We start from the raw sequence: 19,519 nt of genomic DNA on the forward strand, positions 1-19,519 counted from the left end.
CCTCTCCTCCACTGAGCACCCAAGACCCTGCCATAGATGGTCCCAGTGTGGTATCAGCATGCAATTAGCCTGGCCATGAGGTTATGATGATCAGGGCTGAGAATCAAAGCTGCCCTCACCAGCACAGCCTGGCACGGAGGCAATCGATGTCTGCTCTCACAGGTCTCCTCCCTGTGCTGCCAAAGCTCTCCAGCAGCTTCCCAGGATCTCCACTAAAAATGCACTGCTTCAGCAGCGTAACGAGCTCCCCAGGTTAAGTCTTTTACTGACTCCCTGCAAATCACTGAGAGGACAAACTGCTGTTTCAGTTCATTAGCAAGTGCTTTGTAGAAATCTGTTTGTATATTCGCAAGAGACCAAGGCACTCATTCATTCTAGGCCCAGGAAAACTGGCACTGAGGAGCCTCTCACCTTCCCTTTCAGCTCTGCAGGGTGGAGAATAGAGAGCAATTCTCCCCCAAGAAACACAGCAAATTCTCCCCTGGCACAGCAAGGGCCAGACAGGGCTCTCTGGAATCTATTCAGCATTTTTCTTAAAACCCCAACCCTGGGAGCTCTGGGATTCAACAAGAAATTTAATTTTCACCTAAAACACAATGAGTGAAGAACCCCCTGAGGGTTCAGCTCTTGGCACTGCAAAGGAAAACAGCACCAGAAACACTCAGACAAATAAAATAAACCTCATGGCATTGGCATCGCTTGCAGCTCTTGTGAGATTTAAGCAACCAAACCACCAGGGAAGCTGTCTGTGACAGCATTGCAAATGTGACCCACAGGTTCTGCACATGGACCTGGAAGAAACTGGGGATAAAGACCAGGCCAGAGAGAGGAATACCAGGAGACCAGGATGCAGGAAAACGAGCTCAAGGCTTTTGCTTGTGCTTTTCAAACTTACTGCCTTCAGGCACTTTATATTTGCTAATTAAAGCAGGCACCACCTCCTTTCACACCCAAGGCTGAGCTAAAGCCTTTCTTAAGGGTTTGTACGTAGTTGCTGAGGGAGAGGATTTTTAGAAAACTTCAGGTTGCCTCTGCAGTTCTCTGCTAGATGATACAGATCCATCCAAGCTTTCCGTCCTCATCTTTTTTTTACTACATTAATACCCAGAAGCGCCTTTGGGATAAAAGCTACTCTGGACGCCCACAAAGCTTGCAGGCTCTGCTAGCCCAGAGCACAACAAAAAACGTCTGAACACAAGGCAGGAACTTTGCAGGGAATGCAAACTGCCTCCCTAGCATGGAGAGGGCAAGGTAAAGGATCAGAGGTCAGGGGCTATTTGTGCTCTGAAGGCGAAGGAGCAGGGAGGGGAAGGAGCTGTGTTAGTGGCTACAGCAAGCTCGTGGGAAAATAACCTCAGAGAACCTTGCAGAACTGTGGAGCAAAGGGAAATGTCAGCATGGAGCTCCCTGGAGATGCCAGGAGGCCCTGGATGGCAGGCACAGGGGCAGGAGCTTTGTCTCCTGCAGTTTGGTTTCTCCTGGGCATTGGGAGAAAAGGCCACAAAGGCTGTTTCTCTGCCTCAGGCCAAGTATACCTGTGATCTTCTCCAATTTCCATTACGTTTTTAGAAAAGCCTTGTCTCCAATTCATCACGTTTCCATCGCTCAGTGGTTAGGTGTCAGAGGAGCAGAGCAATCCCCACATTTAGCCCCCCAAAGGGATCAGGTTCCCATTACCCGCTATGGCAAAGGGAGGACACCACGCAGAAATAAGGAGCTGGTATCCCAGTGGAATTTTCCAAGGTCTTCTAAGCAGGTATGCTTGCCAGGTGAAGTTTCAAATGCGTAGCCCCTCATCCACCACCACCACCTTCAGATCTGTTCATTAGCACCTTCGGGAGGGCTCTCCAAGACCGCCAGTTCTCAGGGGGCTGACACGCGGTGCTTTAATTGTATATAATTAAATACTGCTCCCTTATCTAGATTTCAAAGTTGGCTGTTGGGGCTTCAGCACCAACGCTCTCTTTCCTGCTAATTAGCTTCCTTAATCCGTGCAGCCTTGCTTCTTCCCCCACGGGGACGGGGCTCTCCTGCAGGGAAGCCTGGATTGCGACTAATTATTAGCAAAGGAGAGAGCCGGCAGGCGAGCACCGGCCCTGTCCCAGATAGTTGTTGTGAGCAAAGGGCCCAGATGGGGTGGCCACAGGGAAGCTCTGAAGGTTGCGTGTGTGTGGACGTGTTCGGTCTTTGCTCCATCTTTAGGTTGCTTTGCATGTTACCCCACCACCCGTTCCCAGCAGAAGACCACGCAGGACGGAAGCCACCTGCCTGAAGTGCAGCTCACACCATGGTTGCTTTTGCCTGGCTATCACAGAAAAACAGGATAGAGAGAGAGTTCCCAAGACCTCGTCTGACCCAATCCTGTCCTAAAAGAGACAACACGCTGAGCATCTCTAGTAAATCTTCAACCAGTGCTTCTACATTGACCTCTGCTGTTGACAGAGGTTACCCACTCCCCCAAGCCACGCCTGGGTGGACCCGTATGTACTCGGAGGAAATTCCTTCCTGTCTGATTTGAATCGCCTCCACTGCTGCCTCAAGACCCTGCAGACATGGATTGCCCTTTACATAGCTCAAGGCTTAGCTCTTCCCTAGGCTGCCGTCTAAATTAAACAGTCTGAGTTCTCGCAGCCTCTCTCTGTGGGTCACATTTCTCAGACCACCAGTCATTTTCTGCACTTTCCTCTGGACTCCCCCCAGCTTCTTCTGGAGTTGGTGAATATCTCCGGGATGACGTCGGCCTCATTCATTGCAAAAGCATGACATGGTGAGCTCAGATTTGGCTGCTGGGTCACGATGGCAGCCCCTGCCTCAGTCACTCCCCTCCCACTTAAATTTGTGCTCAGGGCAGTTCTTGCACAAGCGCTTGTCTTCACAGCATCCTGCTTCCTCTCGGCCCATCTCTCTAAATCCTCATGCTGGCTTTGATAATGCTTCCAACCTGTCCACGCCACCTGCACACTTCAACAACAAACATTTCCTTTCTGCTCCCAACAAGTTCCAGTTCAGGACGAGCACCTGCTGAACGCCTTTTCACTCCCATCCAGTGCCACGTTTCTCTTTTCAGGCAGGTTTGACCCCATCACCCTAGTGGCCCATTTAGCCAGCACTTCTTCCCAGCAGCACTAAGCTAGGAAACATGAAAAGCCCTTCTGAAGCTGAGTTACGTGACAACTGCTGCTTCTCCTGCACCCAAAAACCTGGCATAAAAGGAAATTAGGTTGGCTTGATAAGATTTGTTCTTGACAAATCTCTGCTGGCTGTTATTCATCTCCTCGTTATCTTCAAGGTACTTACAAATAATGTGTTGATTTATTCGAAGCTCCTCCAGGTACAGAAGCAGACATAATCTGGCTGAACTGCTGCTGAAGGCAGCTCTGGAGCTTGCCCGCAGATCTCACCTCTCACCCAGGAAAACTTTCAAGGGGACAGCAAGCAGCTCTCCCCTGGGCATTCCCCGACCAACACAAGGCTTAATGTCAGTATCCACACTGGGGACAGGTGGGTTAAATTATCTCCATCTTCCACCTGTGGGCTTCCTGGAGGTTGTCTCCTGATGGCTCCATGAGCACAGACTGAAGCACATCCAAGCAGAATTATGCTTCTCAGTGGGGTGTGATGTTCAGCTCCCTTCCCCTCCTCCCTCTGCACCAAGGTGTGGGCAGGACATCTTCTCCTCTAATTCTCGGCCGGCTCCTGCCCAACCTGACTCTAACCTGACACACCCACGCTGCTCCGTTACACTCTTCCCTGCTCAGCCGACCTATTTTCTGTGTTTTTTTTTTTTTTTTGGTATGATTCTTTCCACGTTCCAGGTCACTGGAGAGCTCGTGAGTCAGGTAAATCTCCCGTTACACTTCCCTCCCTTTCCCCTGTGGTAGGATCATTTGTGCCTGGGCCATTAATACTGACTTTGTTTATATTATTCTTTCCCTGTGTAGGAGTGATAGCTTATCCCCCTAGGTCCCATCACACATCCAGTCACTAAGGAGGAACATAAATTTCAACAAGCAGGCCTGAAGTGTGAATGCAGATCTCCTGAACTAAGCGAATGCAAAGCCCTCTGCAGGCTCTGGTGCCAGGCGAGCCCTGCTCCCCACCTGCATGAGCCAAAGACATCTCATCTCAGATCTTCATCATTCCCAATGAAACCAGTGCATCTTGGAGCACAGCATCTGCAGTCTCCAGGCACGTTTCTTGCCCTTATCTCTCATGTGCTCAGGGGGCAGGTGCTGGGGAGAAAAGGCAGGCGTAAACTGAAGGGCTGAGAGCATCTGCACTGGGAGGACATCCTCTGGAAAGGGCTTTGCTCTGATCGCGGGGATTCCAGTCCATGCCCTGGTTCTTCATCAGGGCTCTGTTTCCCACTGCCAGGCGCATTTAATTGTCGCTCGGATTGTGTAGGAAGGCATCCAGACACTATGGAAATGGAGCCATATAGGGACTGGACGGCGGAGGCCCATGCTGGTCACCCTCTCACTTGCACAGCAGTGGGAATACTTTTTCCCTTACACTGGGATATTTTTAAAGCGGAGAATGCCGTTATTATTTGTTGTCGCCCAGCATCCAGCATCGCCATTCTTGGAAGCCAGCACAGTGCCACCGATGTCAGTGTCAGAAGCGTTATTAGCAGATTTTTTGATATCTCCCCAGATGCCTTCAGGCTCAGTGGTGTTTGACGTGGAGAGGGCTGACTTTCACTGCAACCGTGCCCGTGACAAAACAGAGAGCACATCCACCACTTCCAGTGCAGAGAGACCTTCACCAACACCGTGGCAGTGAAAGACTAACCTTTAGTCAAAGCTCCTGCTTTTTGTTCTGTCAGTCTTGCTTTAAGCCCACAAAACTACTTCAGTGCCATCAGCTGAGGTCAGGCCTGGAGGCAAGGTATCAGGGGGAAGAAGGCCGATTCCCAAGCACAACTTGAACTCAGAGCTTGTGTTGGGGTCCTGCACGCTTTTTTGGGTTGCATTTACCTTTCGTTGCTCGAGGACTCGCCATGTGTGCACAGGAGGGAGAGGGATGGGTCCCTGCTCTGTCTATAAAACCTGCGTGCCACAGCTGGTGCAGTGCCACTGCCAGCAGCACTCAGGCATGTACCAGAGAAGGAAAGGAGACTGCAGAGAGGGACGGGGCTTCTCCTGCCCCCTGCTCTCACCTCTCCAGCAAGGAGCTGAGGAGCTGTGCTGTTCTCCAGGATAACTCTTTCCCACGCCAACAGGTTTTGGTAGGATTGCTGCTTTAATTTCTTAAACCAAGCCTAGATCCTGCATTTTATAAATTACTACAATGCATTTAATAGGTAGCCTTTTCATAAAGGAGCACAGTGGATGTGTACGCAAGCCCTGATGAAGCTAATAACTGCCTCTCAATGGCTTTCAGAGAGTTATTACATATTTAAGATCCAAGCTCCCTTAATCAACCACAGAGATGCAGCTGGCAGCGGTAAATTGCCAACAACAGCTCATTACAAATAAGGAAACATTGTTTTTTCAAGGACAAAAACCCTATCAGTTCTACAGCTAACCACTCCTGTCCTCACCCCTCTTCCCCCATGTCCCCCCAAGTGACGTGCTGGCACAACTTGCTTCATCCAGTAACACAGCCTCGCTGCCTAATCCCCTCCACAGGGGACGCCATCAAATCAAGTTCCTAGATCTCATGCACACGCAGAATGACTTATTTGGGCAAGCAGCACAGACTGCATCCCGCGCTCACCCTCCCCAGGCAAGCCACAGGCAGGGCTTGTCCTACAAGGCTGCGATGTCTTGCCGCAGGAGCACACCCACTGGCTTTACTCTGGGGAGGACCAGATCAGCTCATAAGACACATAGACACACAGTTCTGAGAATGTACATTGCAGGCTTGAGACGTGGGAATGTTTTTTTATCAGCCCGTGCATATACACATGGTGTCCACATCATTCCATGCCTGCATGCACAGGACAAGCTGGGTCCAAATGTAGCCATCCAGTGTGCAGCTGGAGGCTCACCACTGCACGTGCAGTTTCCAAGCTCAGACCTTTATTGGTTCTCCTGAGGCATCTGAGAAACTGAAATCCAGCACCCAGCCCTGTACATCACAGGGTTTCAGCTGCAGGCAGCATCTCCCTGTTCCTTGAGTCCCCAAGCAGCATTTCTTTGTCCGTCCTCTCTGCGACGTGCAGTAGAGGAGTTGCTACCCTCAGGGATTTTCCATCCTCAGACCAGACCAGGCTTCCTGATTGATGAAGCTGTAGGTAGTGGTGGGCACTCACATTTTCATCTTGTGGTAGTGAATTTCCTTTTTTTTTTCTTTTTTTCCATGCCAAACAACCTAGCCCCAAACTGCTTTGCTTTTCTGCTTGATGTTGGAAGGCTCAGACTGCCCTAAACACAACGGGAAGCCAAAATTCAGGTCAATCCCCCCGAAGAAAATATTTCAGGCCTGTTTGATTTCTTCCTCTTGCATTGAGGTATCAATCCATAAGGTGCAAAGCAGCGAACACCACAGCGTGGGGTCACCATTTGTGGTTATTCTCCAGTTATGCACCCAAGAATTAGCCTTTAAGCACTTGCAGGCGGCTGGGTGCAGGGAAAGGCCTTATTTCCCTGGATGCAACTGAGACAAGAGCACAGCAGTTTAAAAGAGACACCCATGGGTGGAAGACATTAAGACTAATTAAGAAAGTTTAGGAGTGCCCAGGAAAGACTAAACATTGTGTGAACAGAGAGGAGAAATAGAAGTGAGAGCGCACCCCATTACAGCTGCATCTTTCCCTCCTGGGACAACCAGCTCTTGGTGGAAGGGGAATGCTTGCTTGCTTTACCTTCAGCCTAGTTTACACCAGTCTCTCTGCCACATTGGGATGCTCCCCTCTCCTCCACCGAGTCCTAATACAAGGCTGGCTGTGCTGGAGGTTTCATTTTTCCTTTGAAGCTGCAAGCCATGGATGCAAAACCGAGCTAGAGAGGTCCCAGGGCTGAGTCAGGATTTTATTTTTTGCTATTTCTGTAGAAATACCTCACCCAACTTCTTCTGGAAAAGAAAAAGGGAACTTAAAAAAGCAGTACTGCTTGGTTCCCCCCGCCACAATCTATATTTATTGACATCGACATTTTTAAAGAGCTCTTGGGAGGGAGGCTGTGTGATCTCCGGGGACATTTTCCATAAAAAACATACGATTTAGCTGGTGTTTGTGTCACTGCTAGCATTTGACTCCTAGAACTATGCTTCCTGAGAAATGCCAAAGCTGGCTCGGACGAGTCATATGTGACGGGCCAACAATTTCACTCCCTAAGCCTGCAGCAGACACCTTGTATAAAAACAGCTAAACTATGTGTTTTATGTATTAATACGACAAGATGGATTAACGTAAGATTGACGATGCATTTACAAGTGTAACCTTATAGGTGAAGTAACAATACAATTTGTTAGCTGTATGATTTTACATAACACCTTCCTCACTGACTTTTTAATGCAGTGAAAACTTTTCTGCTCGTGGTGTGTGGGGGCAGACATCCAGAGCGCAGGTTGTAATAGCTTGCTAGCTGCGATGTCAGCTCGAGGGAAGCTGCTATTTCTTGACCACGAAAGAACACACAGTTTTCATACCTCTTTGCAGTCATCTCTGTAAGAGATGCACCTCCTGATGTTTCAAGACAGCAAGGAGAAGAGATACCATCAGCTGGGGTAAAGATTGCTTCCTCCTCCGAGACAGGAGGATGGACTCCTTTTGAGCTATTTGGCGTTCGATCAGGAGACAAAAACACACTGGCCAGACAAACCACTGACCTCTTTTATGATTACAGCACCTGGGGCAGATGGGTGGGCAGGAAGCACCTGTAACATCTTAGTAGTTCATCCTCTCATCAAGAAATCTGTAATCATTAACAGAGATGCAAGGCAAAGCCAGAATCACCTTGCTAAGGATAGTCCCAGAGGAGAGGGTCTCTCTTAAACTTACATTGTAGCACCTATGGATGTCTTGGAGCCCCAGGTGCCTATGCAGCATCACCAATATGCTGGCCTTGCTGGGACACAATTTGGATATCTATAGCTTTCCCACATAGCTGTCAGGATAGAGTATTCCACAGGGGGACCAACATCTTCTCCACTGTACATCTCTGTTTGGACATCTCTACAGCACTTAAATTGCTATTTTGTGTATTCAGGGAAAGGAGACATCAACAGATTGATTGCAAAATGGGAAACTCTCTCTGGACTCTGGGAACAAATAGCATGTTATGTAATTGGGCCTTTTAGGAAGTGGAAGAAGGACTCCAGAAGATCAGCGTCCTCCCAGCAGTTCCTAATTTTACTGGGTCTTACCAGCAAACAAGCCCTCTAATAATAGAGACTTGCACAGTTTTCTTTCATCTTTCTGTCCTCCTGCACTTGCCCTGCCTTCATTGTTAGAGTCCCAGAGAAACATATCTTGCTCAATTTTATAGAGCTGATCAATACAGCCTAGAATGGCAGAGCTGAAGAGGCACTGAAGACCTTTAGAAAGGGCAGCGAGGCAATCTCTTGGCCACCACAGCACGGGAAATATTGAAGTTTTAGAACTTTATTGAGTCAAATATGCTGCAGAATTGCACAATTCTACATAGCTAAGATTTAGCTGAAGCACAACACTAACAATGACGTGGCAAACAGGCTTTAACTCTATAGTCCACATATTGTGCTAGCACATCTTTATTCCTATCAGGAACAGGAGGCAGTTGCAGGGAGGCAAGTGAGGATGCCCCTAAGCAGCACCTCAGCTTCAGGACCACGCTGCCTTTGTGCTGCAGGGCTGTCCTGAACTTGCACCCTGGCAGATGTGGACTTGTGGGAACTCTTATGCAAGTCAGCCCACACCATCCGACACCTGAACAGGGTCTGTAGCAGCTACCCGTTAAATGGGTGCCTACTACCTGCCGGACACGTGGGCAGATGGCAAATTGTAAAATCACTGCCATCCTTCTCCCAAAGTACTAAGGCACGTGTGTGTCTTCTCCCACCTGAATCGAACAAGCCCCTCAGTAAACACACGGTCCTGCAGCTGCCACCTCCTCTCACTCCATCCACTGAGCTCTCTTCTGCTCCAGGCTGCCAAGTCCTAAAGTGCACGCTGGTGCTTCCCATGTACTGTCCCTCCCTCCCAGCAGTACCAGGGGGAGATGGTTTAAAGACAGTAGAGATATGATGGCAATGCCCTGGCATCTGCACGCAAAAAGCCATGCTCAGTTTTCTAAGAAAGCTGTTTTCCCCATATCTCGCTTGGCGTGCACATGCAGATAGCCGGCTAGAAAAGGAAGGGAGAGGCTTGCAGCGGGGAGAGCACACCAGCACTCCCCGAGAGGCCAAGGCACAGCCCTGACAGGATGTGGCCAGCCCAATTCCAGCACACCCCCTGCTTACTACGCTGCTGACAAACATTGACAGCAAAGAGTTCAGTGGAGGAAAGTCCACCAGCAGCAGCACGGCGGGACCCGGCGCCGTGCCGGCAGAGGGAAAGCAGCGCCGACGCACAGCCCAGCCCCACATCAGATATCTCAGATATCTCAGCAAGAGTGCTGGCTGCAGGACAAGGGGGAAGCCCGAGCCCCACTGAGTACTGCCTCAAAGCCACGTAATCACGTCACATCTCGGGGGAACTGAAATCAAACATCAAGGTCTTCCTGACAGCAGCCCAGTTTTGCTAGCAGCGAGTGACCTGGTTAAAAAGTAAAGAGCCTTCGGGGGATGTCCTTATAGCCTAGTTCATTGCAACTCTACAGACACCTTCCTGCTTCCCTCACAAGGAAAAAAAAATTCAAATCAAATCAAATAACTGAGTTCCTGTCTACTACAGTTATCGTTCAGGAGTGCAGACCAGGAATAATAGCACATTGTGTGCTCTTGACCCTAGCAAGAGCAACATGCACGTTCTGGTCTCCAAAATGCCGGAGCTGTGAAGTTGTTGCTCAATTATTTCCGAGAATCTGAAGCATCGAGTGGTCTAATACCCTGCCTAAGAATTACATCTTTCTGCTTCCAGGAGTTTTGTGTTTCTCCCTGTTCACGTGGAGCAGGTACAAATAACGGAAAGAACATCAGGCCCACTCTCCACCCCCATCTTTGGTTTGCTCTGGCTCCTGAGAGACCAGCTGTAAAAGATGCAACAGCCAAGCCACCTTTTAGGTCTCTTGACACAGACTGACCTTTATCAGGGACTGCTCCAAGTCCTACTCAGCGTTTTTTTGCTACCAAGTCTACAGTTGGCAGGGCCTGGTCTGTAGGCACAGACCTCACTGCAGGAAGAGCCTGAGGCTGAAGCAACACAAGCCCCAGCTTTTGCTCTTGCAGAGCCACAACTGAGCAAGAAAATATCTTTAAAACATAGCCAAGGATAGATGTTTTTAACTGTGATTTACTGGGCTGATTGACATTCTCCACATAATGTGATAAACAAAGCTACAGCACAGTTTTTCCACCTGCTGCCTAGCAATACTCAGGACTAGCCTCCAACAGCTTTCATCCCCCCTTTTTTTAAATTATGATTATTTTTTATTTACAAGCAGACAGACATGGCTCCACTTCCATTCTACCCATGAAGTTTCTTTGCATGACAATAGTTTATCAGCGCATGCATTAGAAAGTCACCCAGGCCCTTAGAAAAGGAGAAGGAAGAGGCGGCTTTCTCCAAAGCCAACTGAAAGCGAGTATCAGTGGAACAGACTGCGTTCCAGTCCCAAGTGAGCTCAGTCAAGGGGAAGTGGTTACCACAATTCACACACTTGATTTAGACAGGTGACTGCCTGGGGATGGAGGTAACAGCCAGCTCAGTGGTGTTTCCTCCTATGATGTAGATTCAAGGCTACAGAGATCTGCTCAGGTCCTGGGTAGAAGGTGGAAGGCTGGCCTCACAAACCAGTTCCATCTCCCAGCTGCTGGAAGGGTGGAGTGCCCCCGAGCAGCTGCCACTCTCTGATCCGCTAACAAGGCAGGAACACAGCATTTCAGGCTCCCTAAAGCACACAAGACCATTCACAGCTTGCTGCTACTCACTGGCACCCACACACCTCCAGTGCAGCTCTGGTAGCCACGTGCATTTAATTTCAGGAGAATGACAGACTGGAAGTAACAAATGAAAGCTTCACTTACACTATCTCATCGTTCTGGAATTCCAGCTCCCCGCAGGTGTCTTCAAAATCCTCTCCTCCACCTTTGGCTGAGCCTTCAATGGTTTTATAGGGCACAATAACATTTCCTCGCGCGCCGGAGGTTCGCAACACTTTCACTTCCATGGTCCCCACGCTCTCGCTGACATGTGTTACTGGTTCCTCAAAGGTGAAGATGCCAGCATGGTCATCGTCAAAGATGGTGACAGTGGCAGTAGACGGTGAGCCCAGGCAGGCAAGCGTTGAGACACGAGTGGCCTCAAGAATGCCCTCGTCTGAGGCCTCAGTGCTCACGCGGACATTGCTGAGATGGACCAGGAAATTCTCATCCTCCTCAAATATGTCATCATCGATTATGCCAACACGGATCTCCTTCTGGGTCTCTCCAGGCTTGAAGACCACAGTCCCTTCAGTGAATTCATAGTCAGAGCCAGCATTGGCCGTCCCATCCTCTGTCCTGAAGTCAACGTACACCGTGTTGGTCAAGTCGCCGCCCCGGCGAATGATGGTCAGGGCGACGGTGCCACAGTTCTCCAGACACTGGTAGGTGCCCTGCTCAAAGTAGAGCTTGCTGATGGGATCGTTTTCTGCCACCTCACTGTTGACCTCATGCATGCTGACGGCTTTGCGGGCCTGGTCTGCAGCATGTCTCTTCAAGATGTTGCCAGCTCCGGTCATGAGCCGAGTGGCCTGGATGCGGTAAAAGGCCCTGCTCTTCTGCTGCTGACTTAGGACCTGGTAGTTGGCCAACTCTATAAGCTGCTCAATTTCCTTGTCGGGGTGTTTTTGTTTCAGCTCTTTCAGGATCCGAGCCATTTCTCTCCTGGCTTCCTCATCATCCTGGTCCTTTTCATCCACCTCCAACACCAGTGTCCCATCCAAAAAGTTCTCCACATGAGAATTAGCAACCTTTCCGTCCATCTCAATATCAGCTTTGGAGGAAGGCCGGTCACCCTCATGCTCAATAATCATGCCTCTCTGCTTGCCAGCTCGATATTTCTTGTAGACATACTTGTAAAATAAAAGTCTCCTGTCAGCTATCCAGGCAAACACCACACAGATAGGGAAGAAGAAGAAGGTGAGCAAGCCTTCCCAAACCTCCACAACACCAGGAGAAGACACAGATAAAATAATGTAAAGCCAAGTGTAGGCAAAGATGCTCCAGGCCGCTGTAACAAAAAACACTCGCAAGTGCTTGATCTTCCTTATCTCTCCATCCGGAACAACATAAACACAGATCGCAATGATGACAAACATGTTAAATGCAGCACTTCCAACAATTGTGCTTGGCCCCAAGTCCCCTGCTGTGAAGCCGTGACCACACACTTCGATAACAGACAGAAGGATCTCGGGAGCGGATGAGCCCAAGGCCATCAACGTGAGGTTGGAAACGGTCTCATTCCAGATCCTCACTGTGGTTTTGCTGGTCTCGCCGTTGGGCTTCTTGATGGTTATTTCCCGCTCTTGGGATGTAATGACTTCGATGGAGGACATGAAGCGGTCGGCTATGATGGATACTCCCAGGAACATGTACACCATCGCTACAAAATACACTGTTGCCCGAGCTATTTTGTCACCGAATGAGGGGTCTTGGGGTTCCCATATTGGTAAAATCACACCCTTTTTGCAGATGTACGAGCCCGTGCACTCCTCAGACTTGTTCGCAGGCACTTCACTGGGGCTTTCTGCATATATGCCATCTGCATGGACGAGCAGCACCACCACAACACTCAGGAGTTGGAAGTTCACCAGAAAGGTGGGTGGGTGAGTTGCTTGCGACATGGCCGCTTCCACCGAACAGGTCCCAAACGTCCTCAACCTGCGGAGACAAAAGGAAAGATGCACTGAGGCTGGCCAGAGACAACAGATCTTCTTTTCCACCCAATTTATTTTTCACCTTTCCCAAATGTATAATCAAATTACCCCGTTCCTCAAGAAGACCCATCTAATGAGCCCTAACCGTGTTATGACCACTGCAGCTTTCCACGTACAAATCTTTAGTTCAGCTCTCCGAGCAAGGACTGAGTCAGATGATACCAGCGGGCTAGCACCTACCCCTTTCAGCTACACGGATGTTTAATGCCATTTTCTCTCTCTTTGCTGAAAGCTTATTTCTTCAGTTGTATTTTCCTGTTTCTCATCTAATTAAAACTCGTTATTTTGCTTCATGGCTGGCAGAAGTGTTTCATGTTTCAAAATGATGGAGCATTCCTGCACTGGAATTCAGGGAAGAGCAGGAGGGGACAGGGAAATCTACTATAGTCCAATCATTTTTTGGAATATTTTTATTCACTGTAAAGGACATATTTTATAGCCTTTTCTTGCTCACAGTCCTTCCCAAGCATCTACTCCATATCTGCGCGAAGCAAGCTCAAGCCTTGGCAAAACCTTGCTCTTAACGGCACCTCGGTCATACGGCGCACCAGAAGGGCAGTCTTTAATTAATGATTTTGGAGCCATTTCTTCCACAGTGCATCACTTTGCACCTTCCCAAAACTGGAAAGAGCCCCATATGCATCCAAGCATGGCTCTCTTGGCATGCTTCGAGAGGAAGCCTGTCCCTACGCTCTTTTCCCACTAGGTCAGCTTTGCCGGCTTCCCCTGCAAGGGCCTTTCTCACTCCATTTACAACATCAGTCATCAGGCATGACAGCAGTACTTGCCCTTGTCCTGCCTCAGGATTTTCCAGCAGTGTCGGGGAGCTGTTAAAGAGGTTTGCAGTTAGTTAACAGTGCATAAACCTACAGAGCAGATGCCTTAAATTACATAGAGATGCTTAGTGCAAAAACCTGAGCATGCTCAGTGTTAAATTCTCAATTTTACTAGGCAATAAAAGCCAGATTCCTAGTTATTAAAGCTATATTTTCTCCTCAAGGAGAGCCTTTGCCATACTACATTTCTCCATTCCAAGTTAATTTAATCACACAGTACTTAAAAACGCTTCTATGAAGAGAGGAAAATGAGCATGTTGATACCTTTACCTTGCTGAAGCCTACAGAAGGCTGAAGAGGTTTTGCTCGTAAAAAGAAAACAAAAGCCCAGAAACAAAACCAAGAGCCTAGTCATGAAAGATTTCAGCTTTTAAGGGAGGGGTAATATTCTCAGGTCCATACCAGAGATGCGGACATGAGCAGGAGGTACAGACAACACCTCTATAATACCTGGCAGGTCTCACCCCACCATTTGCCACCTGCCTGCTCCCCAGTAAACACAGCGCGGGGCCCAACAGATCATAGACTCACAGAATCATCTGGGTTGGAAACGACCTTCAGGATCATCAAGTCCAGCCACCAACCTGACCGACGGAGTCCCATCACTAAACCCTGTCCCTCAGTGCCAGATGCTTAGCCGCATGCGCTTGGAGCTGCAGACCAGCCCATCTGTGCTAAAGGCTGCATCCAGTGACAGCATCCCAGCTGTCACCTGTGCTTAGATGTGACCCCAGCGGGGTGGCAAAGCTCACCTTCCCTCTTCCTTCTCAGAGAGGGCTTGTTTCTCAGCACAGCCAGCACTGCTGACTGCAAGCGTACAGCCAGGCGTTCCCAGGGAGAAGCATTTACCCTCCAACAGGGACACACCAACGCCTCCTCGAAAAGGAGCGCCTGATCACCACCACCCCTCTCCTTATGATGCAGAAATCACCCCTCCTCATCAGGGCAGGGGCTCGTTATGCAGGGACAGGCTGTGTGCGAAGGAAGAAGTGTCTGGAGGAGTGAGTACCATCTCGCACCCACGTTACGGGATCTACTCCTCACAGAGATGTTGTAACGACGGATGAACGCCCTCCGCTCGATTTGCTTTTATTGAAGCATGCTGTAGTGGGATTATTGGGAGGGAAGAATAATACTGAAAATATATTAAGGCAGTTATATGTAAATGGCATCTCCTCACCAGGAATTGTTGTTCTCTGCCGCAGCCCCCTCCCAATTTTCTAATTAAGTAAGGCAAAAGATACACCGAGCAGGAAGTGAGCAATTCAGAGAGCTGGGTGATAAGAACAGATAAGAGGAACAAGAAAAAGCGTGTCTCCTGTATGAAGCTCGATTTAAAATACAGGAATTGTTTGCATTGGAAATCCTGCTAACGTTACGAGAAGCTCTTGCTGCTGGAGTCAGAAACCCCAAACATTTCTCCCCAAGTCACAGTCCCCAGACACCTTCTGCTTCCCAATAATGCAGGCTCTAGTCGTCGCTTACAGATCTTAAGTAAAAAATAAATGCAAACATGATGTTTACAAAGAAGAGTACCTTGTTGTATGCCATTTTGCAGATAGCTAAGTTGAAACAGATGTGCGTTCATGGTCATTGAAGTTTAGCCGAAACATTAATTAGTCACCCAACATCTGTAATCCTGACCGTGTTTCACCCTGCTTCAAACCGACTCTTGGAGATGCTTGATAAAGGGGCTGTCAAAACACAAGCTGGCTTGGTATCTACTCTATTTATCCCAGATAACTCCTAAGCATTTAATTAATTAATTAATTTCCAAAATATGTAGGCTTAAGGAAAATTTGGTGTGGGCATGAAATATTACTCAGCTCTGTTGTTCTTCACCCTCTCTTTCTAAAGGGTAGTATAGTTTCAATCAATAGAAAACTCAAAGCATCCACCTGCCCTTGTTCAGTTAATTTTCTCCCTGTGGCAAGTCATATCCTTGCACATGTACAATTATTCAGAGCAACCAGGCATTGTGAAATCCCCTTGGCAAGAGGAGAAAACAGATGGTTCTAGAGAAAATATTATGCTTTGGGTCACTGATTTAGGTCATAAAGAATAGAAGAGTCCCATCATACTTTGGACCAACTCTGCAGTCTTAAAAGGATTTGAGCACTGGAAGTCTCAGCCAGAAAAAAAAACTACTCACTAAATCAGATTAATAAGTCACTTGAACTTTATTTGCCATGTTCTTCCCTTTCAAACATTCTAACACAAATATATATTTTTTTAATCAAGTCCCATATTTCGTTAAACAGGAGGAACAAAGCCTAGAGGCTTGCATCTGAGCAATCCATCTTTCTGGCCTTTCCATGCAGCTCTCCATGTACAAACAACATTTTTCCCTGAGACAGCAGGAGACAGGAGACGTGGAGCTTTTCTTTAGAGCCCAGATGGGTGGAGAAGGGCTGGAGCTTAATAAGGAGAAACACACCAGCCTTGGCAACGTGCAGGCAACCTTCTTTGAGTGGCCATAGCATCCAGCAACCCTATGTTGGACTTCCTCCAACATTCTGCAGTGCGGTTATCAAAAAGGATTCGGGTACCCCCCACCCTTCCTACTGGAACCAATTCATAATCAGCGTTATTAGCAGCAGGCTCAGGAATTATGGAGGGTTAGAAAATGCTTGGTCACAACATGCTGGCTACACATACACAACCAGAGCCTGACAATCCAAAACTCTCTGAGAAGCAGCTGCTGTAAAATTAGCAGCGTTTCTTTATTTGCACAGTCCAAAATAAACAACTCGGTCCCTGGAGACCCTCTTGCTTGGCATTTGCATGGGGTCTCGGCCCATGGTCAGCAGGCTGCTGCAAACCCAGCAGTAGGAATATTCCCAGACAAATCATTCATATTATTCTCTAACGAGAAGCAAGGCTACCAGAATGCCAGCCTTCCCTTCAAAGCCAACTTTGTTAGCTTTTCATTAAGGTGTCTCAATTGCATTTCCCAGCCAGGCCATCAACAAGAAAAGCAAACACACGAGCTGGCTGTACACGTGTGGTGACGAACCACAAGCTACCACCCTGGATCAGCACAGCCCTGCCCGTAAGCATCAACCCTACACCACAGGGCAGACCCAAAGCTCATTTTTTCCCCCGGATCCGGCTGCCTGGAGGCTTTCAGGTAGAGCTGGAGCTAGCCAGCAGAGCCAGCCCCCAGCTCGCTCCCCAGAAGCTCCCTGAAGTGCCAGCAGCTGCTTTTGTAGTCACAGGAGAAAGCCTGCAAGGGGCTGCACGGTCCCTTTGAGGCAAGCTCGGTTTAGATCCAGACCCCATCCAAGGGACATTTGGCCAGCCTTCCTTCCAGCCTTCAGTGCTGTAAAACCCCAGTTTTTGCCCGCAGCAAGGCTAAGAGGGTTGCAGAGATGTTTGCCTTCTGTCTGGAGAAGGGAGCTCGAGGCTTTCCCCTAGTCCTGGGCTTTACAAGCTGGTAGGAGAGAGCTTCTGCTGCCAGCTCATGCTCTGGCCCCCCAGCTCCGGAGCTGCCAGATGGGGAGAGAGCAGCCTTTTAGCCTCTGCTCTGCCACGAGCTCCTCCAGGCTGAAGGAAGGCTCCTTCAGGCTGGCTGCGTGCTGCGAGCGAAGCCAGCCTGAGAGCTGCTCCGCGCTTCAGCAGCACAGAGCTTTTCCTTTGCAGCAGCCTCCCAAAAGTCCCGCTCCCATCTGGGCACGGCACCCGGGCCGTATCCACTTTTAGACCCTTCCCGCTGCTTTCCTGCACTTTTGCGCGATGAAGTTCGCAGCCGTCTGCAACAGGCTGGTAGCAGCATCGCTGTTCAGAGCGCTGAAAAAAAAAATAGCTCTAGCCTGGCTGCCTTCGTTACAGGGCTTGGGCAGGAAAGGTTGGGCTCGCGAGGAAGGAGTGGCCACGCAAAAAGAGAGACTTTCCGTGGGGAATTCTCTCTCCATCACTTGACAGCGAGCACTCTGCAACGCACAGCAGCTGTAACACAGCAGCCTTCACACCGTCACAGCCACCCGGCTGTGCCTACCCCACTGCGACATCAGCTCCACCATAAGCATCGTTACGGTGAATTTACTGCCAGCCTGTATGGGAAAGTGTCCCCGCGGCTGTGTCACCGGTGTGCGGGAGGTGGGAGCAGCATCCTCTGAGACCTGAGGTCTCCGAATCCCTGCACCCCTTTCCCAGGTTCTCTCGAAGGAGAGCAGCACCTAAGAGTTAAATGTGAGCAGTTTTCCTGCAGAAAGCTTTGCACGCCTCGTCTGCAGGACTGTACTTGTACCCAAAGCCCTGTCTCCAGAGGGTTAACACCTCTCCACCTCCTCCTGACCCTTCCCGGCCATGCAGGAGCCGGTACACCTGCGCCTCGATGAAAGCAGCAATCTGCCTCACAGCAGGGCGGCTTGAGCAAACCCTGCGCTGGGGAAAGATGTGATGACTGTAGGAAAAAAAAAAGCCCCAACAAATCAACTGGTCTCTGACCATCAGTCAGGAAATCGGCCAAGAGTCTAGGTGCAGCTTCCTGCAGCTGAGGCACACAAGGAGGATGCCAACAGCCCAGATCTGGGCACTGCTGCGTGGCGCAGCTTTGGTAAAAAGTAGCTCCTGCCAGCCGTGATTTTTACCCATGAAAGCAAGAGAAGAGCCAAAAGCCACGCTGGCTGGACCTCTGAATCCATGGAGGAAAGCTGCAGTGTCCAAAAGCCACATTGCCACGCAGGGCTGCGGAGCACGATGGCACTTTAAAGGCAGCTTGGAAAGCCCTTGGCTCGCAGCCCTGCTCCTTCTCCCTTCCACCCAGCTCTGTCACTCCGAAACTGTTGGCATCCCCTGCCCGTGACCCTCCGGATCTCCACATCGGGAAAATGATTTCCAGGCCGTCAGCATCCTGATTGCATCAGTACAAAACCCATCAAAACCTTTCCAAATATAGTCAGAGGCATGAGCCCTCCATGAAGCCAATCGAGTAAAATACGCACCAGGCCACACTGTTTTCTGCAAGGGACATTAAAAAGTTAGAACAATTATCAGTCCGCAACTGATTTTTCCAAGTATCCTATCTATCTCTTGCATGCAGCATCCAATCCCCTCCCACAATCTCCCCAGCAACTTTCCAAAATAAACAGATAAATAGAGAAAATAAATCAGCCCCCATAAAAAATTTCAGCCAGATTGGTTGAATTTGGGGGCAGCTTGTAGAGATTGAGCTTGGAATTGTATTTTTTTTTTTTTTCAGGGAGACTCCAGCTTTGCTTTTTAATGCATCGAGGCTGAGCGGCAAGTTGTCTCTTTTCCCTGCGATACACGAGCTCAGAGACGAAAATGCCAGGAAACGAGAAGCAAGGGAGAAATTCTTAATTCTTAATTCTTTGTGCTGTATTTTTTTTAACATCTCTCCTCCTTGTTGCTGCTGTCTCCAGATCATTTCTCTATCCCTACCACCTGTTTTTTTTTTTTTTTGCCTTGTCTTTATTGAGAAGCATCCAATTCTTCTGTAAAATGACTGTTGGGAGGATAAAACACCGCTAACAATCCTTGCACTCCCAAGTAGGCTGGGAAGGAAGAATTTGCCCAGATCCAAGGGTTTCTGTAGGACAGGGCTTGCTCTCCTCCCTGCCTGCCTGTTCCCATTTGTCCCCTGGGCTGGTTAGCTCTGTGGGGGTCACCTACATGGTGGGATGTCCTCCTGGGCTCTACGGGGGGAAGGAGCAGAAG

The 19,519-nt window shown here is 49.1% G+C and overlaps 1 protein-coding gene and 1 long non-coding RNA gene across 12 annotated transcripts in view; both read right to left on the minus strand.

Moving 5' to 3' along the window:
* SLC8A1 (solute carrier family 8 member A1) overlaps positions 1-19,519 on the minus strand; it is a 104,205-nt gene that overhangs the window by 67,283 nt on the left and 17,403 nt on the right. For all 10 annotated transcript variants that reach the window (XM_072035376.1, XM_038176431.2, XM_072035375.1 and 7 more), the window contains exon 2: positions 11,110-12,945. In XM_072035376.1, the coding sequence (XP_071891477.1) occupies positions 11,110-12,945 (1,836 nt within the window). The remainder of the gene's footprint in view (positions 1-11,109; positions 12,946-19,519) is intronic.
* Positions 1,333-8,008, minus strand: LOC119716382 (uncharacterized). Of its 2 annotated transcripts, XR_011808026.1 has the most exons (3): positions 7,594-8,008; positions 3,298-7,017; positions 1,333-3,200 (listed from the first exon to the last, which is right to left on the minus strand). It is a non-coding gene; the product is annotated as an uncharacterized lncRNA (long non-coding RNA). The 2 variants fall into 2 exon arrangements; XR_005264294.2 differs by having other exon boundaries at positions 1,333-7,017.

The sequence above is a fragment of the Anas platyrhynchos genome, chromosome 3 (assembly GCF_047663525.1).
Source record: "Anas platyrhynchos isolate ZD024472 breed Pekin duck chromosome 3, IASCAAS_PekinDuck_T2T, whole genome shotgun sequence".
NCBI lineage: Eukaryota > Metazoa > Chordata > Aves > Anseriformes > Anatidae > Anas > Anas platyrhynchos.